General features: G+C 42.7%; 1 protein-coding gene across 1 annotated transcript in view; it reads right to left on the bottom strand.

The window, feature by feature from the left end:
• Positions 1 to 7,922, bottom strand: part of LOC107118586 (myosin heavy chain, cardiac muscle isoform) — a 115,638-nt gene extending 107,716 nt beyond the window's left edge. The window contains exons 1-3 of the mRNA XM_015420948.1: positions 7,832 to 7,922; positions 3,214 to 3,317; positions 1,666 to 1,809 (exon numbers count right to left, since the gene is read on the bottom strand). Coding sequence (XP_015276434.1) covers positions 1,666 to 1,809; positions 3,214 to 3,317; positions 7,832 to 7,922 — 339 coding nt within the window. The remainder of the gene's footprint in view (positions 1 to 1,665; positions 1,810 to 3,213; positions 3,318 to 7,831) is intronic.
• Positions 7,923 to 8,261: the final 339 nt, after the last annotated feature.

Genomic DNA, 8,261 nt, shown 5'->3' with positions numbered 1-8,261 from the left:
TGGGATGTGGCGGCGCAAGGACGCGCCGCCGATCCCACGGCCGGCTTGGGGCGCTCCAGATGGCTGCAACCACCTAGATAGGTGGTTCGTTTTCGCAGCGGGGCATCACCATTTGGGCCGGATCAGGGACGGAGACGGCACGCTCCCCAGATGTTGAGGTGGGATCGCGTCCATTTGCTCCGCCCCTGTTCCGTCCCGCTCCCGTCCCAAATGGGCTCGTATGAACGGGGCCAAAGCTCGTCATCTGTTACAAGATGATGAATCCTAAACAGTGCAGCTCTGTACGTGGCCTTTGGAAAGCAAAGCAATCTGCACAGTCCATGATATAAACAGCCTCAAACTCATAAGTCATGAGTTTAAAAAGGAGTTAAACTCCTCTTTATGCTGTTGTTAGGGCTCTGGATATTCTGTCCTATAAATATCCAAATTCTGTTGCATGGTGATACACTGAGAAAAGCCAACTGCTGCAAGTTGAATAAATTATGCAACATATGCATATTAGTTCATTATGCATAATTTATTCTGCTTCTGCTATCCCTAGGAAGCAGCAAGGAGACAGACCAGAGCAGCCTGGGCCAGCTCCCCAATTTCCAAGATGTCACTCAAAAGATCTTTCTTGTTGCCAGAAATGGCCAAACCATAGAAGCAAAGGCTATAACTCCCTGGGCTGCCAAAATCCCAGGAGCAGCTGCCTCAGTCGTGTGAATACTGCTGCTTGGAAGAGGCACAGAGAGGCAGCTTGACAACTGGGGGCTGGAATCCCCTCACAATGGAGGGGACATTATCAAGACCCTTCTGATCTCTATTGGCTGCCCAAGGCAAAGAAACAGTTCTAAGGGGCTGAAATGACAGGCATCACAGGTAAAAATGAGAAAACTGTCCTCTCCTCAGCCCCTGTTCATTTAACATGCTATCACCTTACTGCTCGTCATATAATAAAACACAAGAGTGACATTTTAATTCTTATAGGGTAGCAAAAATACCCTTTGGCAGCTAGACCTTGTGGCTGCCAGAGGCAAGCTGCTACTCAGGGATGTAAAGCAGAGAAATTATTGGAACCTGGTGTCTTAAAAATTAGTCTCCTCTTCCTAGTAAGCAGATCGTATTGGAAGAAAGACTGTTTGCAATGATTTTCTAAAATGGAAGCCATTCCAGGTAGTTCTAAAAAATGGAGTCCAACTGGCTGTAGAACCACTGAATGACAGATAACCCATGTCTAAGAAAGTCCATTCAGATGACCATTTTACTGTACATTCAACCACACATTCGGCATCTAATGTGTGATAAAATCTTCCTTGATCTGTGGTAAGAAAACACAGTGGGCCAAGCTACCCTAGGTGAGACGGCTCTAGCATGGGGTAGCTCTGTTCGCTGTATGGCCTTATCTGTCCCCATTTTAGGAATTTCCAAGCAGCAGACCTTCATAGAAACAAGGGGAAGTAAATATAAACAGAGACAGAGAATGTGGGTGAAGAAAAGGAGGAAGAGAATATAATGACAAAAAAGGAACACTCCTCTATGCATAACTAGAACTGAATCCTATGGGGGTCAGCTAGGAATTGGGGGGGGGGAGAGAACAGAAGCACACCCTCTAGCTGGAGCTGTTGATCAACTCCATACTGTTTCTCCTATATAACACAATTCACAACATATTTAAAAGCGTACATAGATCATCCAGTTACTGTAGCGTCTGTTCAAATTGTGTAGCACCGATGCCTCGTTGAGGTGGGTCAGCATGGCCATATCTTCAATCATGTCAAACTTGGGAGGGTTCATCTGTTGAACATCATCTTCCTTCACAGTGATTGTCTGCAAGAAAGAAGAGGGCAGTCTTTCCACTACTGCAGAAATGACCAAGTGAGCTGACACATAGTTTAATAAAAAGTCATTTTTCCAAGAATAATCCTAAGGATGAGAGAATAAGAGGGATCGAGAAGAGAGGGAAGAGGGTGGCTTGCCCAAAACAATCCAGAGGGTTAACAAGGGAAGGTTTTAACCAGAAATTCTCCAGCTTAATCTCTTGACCACTTCAGTGCTACCACAGGCCCTTTCAAAGCTAAGAGGAATCTGATGCAGCAAGAGCTGGAGCCAAAGGGAAACTACACTTTGAACAGTTCTCTGCAGCCATAACACTACTAATAATAAAATACTTCACACGCATCATGTGACTGAGAATGCAATCCTAAACAGAGTTTTCATGCTTCTAAGTGCATTTTCTTCAATGGATTTAGAAGTATCTTGCAAAAAAAAGGTAAACTCACATTTATTCAAGTAGATACAGTTCACATTCAGGTTGCAGTCGAAATGAGAGAGAGAAGTCTAAAGAATACTTTCCCTATCACAAATGGCCAGCTTGTCCAGCATCATGTGTGTGGGAGTATGAGGGCACTGAATCTACAGGAGAAACCTGCAGAGACATGTGTCTCCATGGAAGGCCGTGTGAATAGTGTGAGAAGACAATGGCTGATTTCGCACTAGAGCTGCCTCGATGTTGCGCCGCCGTTTGCCCCGATACTATTGGTCAATTTCACACCTGAAGCTGCGGGGCTGCATTTGACCCGCAGCTTCGCCCGATTTCCTCTGCAGTTTCGTGATCCTCAAAAAACAGGATCATGAAACTGGGGGAATCGGGCGAAGCCGCGAGTCAAAATGCAGCCCCGCAGCTTCAGGTATGAAATTGACCAATAGTATCGGGGGAAATGGCGGCGCAACATCGAGGCAGCTCTAGTGTGAAATCAGCCAATGTGTGAGAGAAGAAGGGGTCAGAGGACAGCTCCCAGGTTAAGACAAAGAAAGGCATCCTATTGAAGGAGATAACACCTATACACTCTTAGAGTGATGTAGCACCCCCTAATGTCCAAGCATGCTGAGTCACTCACTCCAACACAAAGAAGGATCATGTGCATTGGAACAGAACTGCACATTCTTTGCTTACCATTCCAGCATTTCTCCACTGCTGAAGACACAAGCTTCTGTTCAGTTTAAAAAGAGATGTGTCTCTTTAGCAGTGGGATCTCATGTGGTGAGAACAGAAAGGGAATTTCTCTGGTGCATGCTGTTCTCTCCTGCCTATCCCTTCCTTGGATACTTGCTTCTTTCTATTTAAGATTTTCTGGCTTACGCATGCAGCAAAATCTGTTCCTTTGTCCTCATTATGTCTAGTATGTTTTACTCTGGTGACTAATCAAACAGGGTTGGGAGGGGGGACCTTACCCTCCCGTCTGCAGTCTCAACAGTGACTTTGCCACCGCCACTCTCTTTAACCTCTGCTTCCATGTAAGCTTGTTTATCATCTGGAATCCAGCATTTCTTCTTCCCTAGGAAATGAAATTAGTCTTTCAGTGGCTTGCAAACATACGAAATACTGCACAGTGTATTAATTTTGCATATTACTGTCTGGGGTTCATATTCCATCATTTCCTAAAAACATTCCATAGACTCAGCAACACCTAGAAGGCATCTTCTGAGGTAACAGAATTATTTCCACACTACAGAGCGGACGAGTAGGGCTGCCAGCCTCCAGGTGGCAGCTCACTATTACAGTTCATCTCCAGACAACCAAGATCAGTTTCCCTGGAGAAAATGGCAGCTTTGGAGGATGGACTCTATGGTATTGTACCCTGCTGAGGTCCCTCCCCTCCCCAAATCCCGCCCTCCTCAGGCTCCAACTCTAAAATCTCCAGGTACTTCCCCACCCAGAGCTGGCAACCCTAAGGATGAGACAAAAAGAGACAGATCGAGAAGAGAGAGAAGAGGGTGGCTTGCCCAGAACAATCCGGAGGGTTAACAAGGTAAGATTTTAACCAGTGATTCTCCAGCTCAGTGTCTTGATCACTTCAGTGCTACCACAGGCCCTTTCAAAGGGAAGAGGAATCTGATGCAGCAAGAGCTGGAGCCAAGCCTCACTTGGACACTAACCTGACTGAAGTTGGAAGCAACAGTGCAATTAATAAGTCACATCCTAAAGGCATGAAGTTTGGGTCACTTTCCAGTTAAGAGACCTTCGATGGCCCATACTTTATGCACTACTTTACATACCCATTTGATAAAAGAGAAAGAATGCAGTTATATTCATGACTTTCACATTTATGAAACAAAAGAACCAAAGCAACCTTATGTTGAAAATTTAGAAGTGAGGGGAGCTGACATTTGCACACCAATACAATAACCAAAACTGATCTACCCAACTGCACAGCAGATTATACTTGATGGAAATATGTCACAGTGCAGATCTCAAAAGACACAATGAGAGGCTTTGTTTGATGTACCCCTGCTAACAGAGCAGTGGTAATGAGAGATGAGGCTATTTTAGTGGTAGTGGCATGCCTCTTGGGAGACTTTTTCATAGGAGATTTGCCTGGAGTCTTGGCTGCGTGATTAGACTCTAAACATGGGGGGGGGGAGGGTTGTTTGCTTGTTCTGTGTTGGTTTCATCCTATATTTTGTTTGACTTTTTTCAATCCTAGTTTTGATGAAAGATCTTGATTGGCTTTGTTTTTGCTTCAGTGATTATCTCCTGCTGCTTTTACATTATTATATTGCTATGATTTTCTGGTGACTACTATTTATTACTGTTTATGTCTTTATTGTTGTTTATATCTTTGTGCTCTCTATTTAATGTGAAAATAAAAACTGTAATAGCTTTTTATTAGGACCAACCCAAATGTCACAAAACCTTGTGTAACCTTTTGATATCCTCCAGCTCCTCATCAGGCTAGATATACAATACATCCTTTCCTTTCTCCCATCGAAGCTCCATGAGACAATGTTCTTGAGCAGCTATGACTTAAAGGATGAAAGGACTGGGGGGGAAACTGGCTACTGCTAAAGTAGTTTTAGGATACTTATCACAAAATAAAAAATACAAAGCATCTGAGATTGTAAATTCAGAACGGCAAGTTAAAAGAAGAGTAATAAAAGTTGCTCTAAGATCCTCCAAGATCGGGCACTCAAAAAGAATATGAAAAGAGGTAACGATTTTACCTGAAGGACAAGGACAAAGATGGTCAGAACATGGAATATTTAAAAATCTACCCTGGCGAACCTGAGAAGGGCTAGCATTAAGCCGAGTCAGACAAAAATAGCAAGGGATAGTTAAATAATATATATATGATGGAAGAGTTTTCAGAGAGAAAAACCAAAGTATTGAGAGGAGCAGACACAGCGTACTCTAAACACAGTACTCAAATAATCAAGGTCCATATACAATACATCAAAACAAGGGGGAGGGAGATATTTCAAACACAATGTGGAAAAATTTTCTCTCTGCAGCTTGTAGAACCAGGGGACAGGAGTTGCCTTGACAGTTATGGTGATGGAAAGAGGTCCAGATGTCTTCATGGCTAGGAAGAAGGGGGAAAGATGCTCTTTGCAGGAACAGGGTATCCTTTCCAGCTGGGAGAGATAACATACCAGTCCTTTGATGTGTTAACCTCTTGATTGGAGGGTGCAGGTTTGGCAGTCTGGAGACCCACAGCTGAGCACCCAGACTGGCTGAAGACCCCAGAGCACACGTGGGGGTGGGGGTCTGAAAAGGAGAGGTGTTCTTTCGTTTGGGGCTTCATTCTTGGTTTCCTTTGTGGCCTCTTGGTTGGGAACTCTGGGGAGTGTGTGTTTAGCCATGAAGGATGACAGAGGAGAATGACATGAAAGGAAGATGCAGATGCAACCAGGGAAGGCATCCCGCATCTACCCAGATGCAACAAATAGACTGCAAGTACTTTAGTTAGAACCTGTCTTTTAGTTTATTTTCCTTGGTGTGCTAGGTCCTGTCCTCTGCAATATCCTCAGTATGTGCCTTGTAAAAATAAAGTCCTGTTTAACCTGAGAGAGTCTGCACAAGTCCTTATTCCCCTGCCTGGCTCCTTGGCATGCTACTGAACAATACCCCTGCAAGGCTGACTTCAGGCAACAGTGCTAAGAGAGAGGGGGGGCTGGATTTTACAACAGAGAAGATCTAGTCTTAAAATGAATGGTGAAATGGAGCATGGGTTATGTTGCAGACTAGAGCAACTACTAGACATGCATAAGGTCCAAGGTTCAATCCCCAGTTAAAGAATTAGGCAGCAGATGACAGGAAGGACCATAGCCTGAGACCCTATAGAGCTGCTGCCAGTTTGAGGAGACAATACTGACTGTGGTGGACCAATACTCTGATTCAGTATAAGGCAGCTTCATGTGCGTTCATGTTTGTGTGTGTGTGTGGTGTTGGGTCCGAAAGAGATGCTCCAAAAAGCTACTGACAGAGTAGAAAAAGATGGCCACAGTTACCCTAAAAACATAAAAGCCAGCAATTAATCAGATGACTCCCTAGCACTATCTGGAATGCACCAGCCCTTTGTGAGGCACACAGTAGAAGAAAAATATGGCAGGGTTTTTTATTATTATTATTAAATGGGATACCAATTTGAGGTGATGCATTCAGTAAAGAGTCCGTGATGTATTATTTTTATTGCATATTTTAATTGTTAGCAAGTTCAGACAATTTTTATCTGGCAAAACAGGACACCAATAATTTAAATAAATAGAAATGTTGTGCCTATGAGCCACAAATGACATTGGCCATTTCTAGTTAGCCTGAGGGCAGCACACTCAGATACATTACCTTCCAGTTGTAGTTGAAGCTTAAAAATGCTGTTCCATTTTCTTCATTTTGGCGCTTGAAAGAACTTAACTCATATGGATCATAAGTCACCCATGTGCAATAAAGCAGCTCTCTTTTTTTAATATATCCTGTGTGAGTTGCCAGTATGAATAAATGGTAAAGGGGCTTATTAATGTTTGGCACATTTCTCATCTAAGAACAGTCTGTGTATTGGAATGCCCTTCCCTATGCAGGCTGCTGCACTATTTTGAGATTATATACAGCTGCTCTCGGCTTTCAGAGAATATTGCTAATCATCTATAAAGAGATGAGGCCTGCCAGAGTTTTATAACTTTTGTTATTAGATATTGACATTATAGTCATCACAAATTTTACAGGGAAAAGTTATTTTGCCAAATAAAATGGAAAGTTTGCCAAAATGACACTAAATCACGCTACTGTTTAAGAATTAAACTGCAAATAAAAATCCAGATAGTAGGATTAGGATTGGAAAAAATGAATTGTAAAGCATAATATGAGTAGCTCTGGTCTAGAAAGGCAATGTGTCAGATCCTACCACTTTTCCATTGGTAAAAGAGATGATTGTGGATTTTCCCTGACACTCTTCCTCAACGTGATTTTGTCCCATGAAGATCCCATAATTCCCAGCATAGTTCTATTGGGGATGAAAATCAGTTTCATCTCCTGTCTCTGGGGAGGCAGCATATACATCTTCTAAAGCAATAACTAAACAAAATAAATGACCCTCTTCCCCAGCAGAAAATCTGGTAAAATCCAACCCAATGCTCATTAAAATAGAGTACTACCAAAATGGGTACATCTGACTTTCGAGGTGAGTGACAATTAGCAACAGGCCTTTTTCTATGGCAACATCCAGTTTATGGAACTTCCTTCCCAGAGATATTCATAAGGCACCAGCTGTCTTCATTTAGATATCGAATCAAGACATCCTAACAGCTCCAAGCTTTTGATCTTTTAGCACTCTTTGTTTATTTAATTGATGTTAATTAGTCAGTTGTATACTTTTAAAAATTATTTTTCATCTATTGGCTAGCATTATATTTAAGTTTTATAAACTGCTGTTCAAGGCAAAAAACAAAACAAAAACTGGAATAAAATTTTTCCAGATCAATAAAATGTCCCACCACATGCTATTCAAGTAGTATTTGATCTAGCAATTCATTCAAGCTAACTAGTCTGCAACACAACCAGAAGATGGTGTCTTACCATCAAAGGCCACAGTCTGCATCATCATAATCTCCTTCTCACTTTTTCGGAGGAAAAGCGCAGCTTCCCCAAATTCCAACATATCCATCATCTTGGCAAGGAAGTTGATGTGTTTACTCCCAAAAGAAAAGAAATATATAGCAAACTAGGCTGAAAAAAGAAATTCAAAAGATAAAATTGTTCAAGACTGAGAAAGAGCTAAGGCACTTCCAGATTGTATTGGCTTCCAAGGGGAGTTACATATTGGCCCAATCTGCATTTGCTATGTAAAGCTGTTCCGTGCTGCTGTGGTGCCGGCTTCTCATTTGGCTCAGTATAAAGCGCTCCTCTGTCTGCATCAGGATGCAAGTTGTTTAGAGAGAGCGCTCAAGAGAGGGGGGAGGAGCAGCCTCCCAGGGGTGCCAGCAGGGCACTGCACTGCACTGTGCTG

The sequence above is a fragment of the Gekko japonicus genome, unplaced genomic scaffold (assembly GCF_001447785.1).
Source record: "Gekko japonicus isolate JY-2015 unplaced genomic scaffold, Gekko_japonicus_V1.1 scaffold2936, whole genome shotgun sequence".
NCBI classification, from domain to species: Eukaryota; Metazoa; Chordata; class Lepidosauria; order Squamata; family Gekkonidae; genus Gekko; species Gekko japonicus.
The sequence above is the reverse complement of the archived record's forward strand: the minus strand, read 5'-3'. Positions and strand labels throughout refer to the sequence as shown.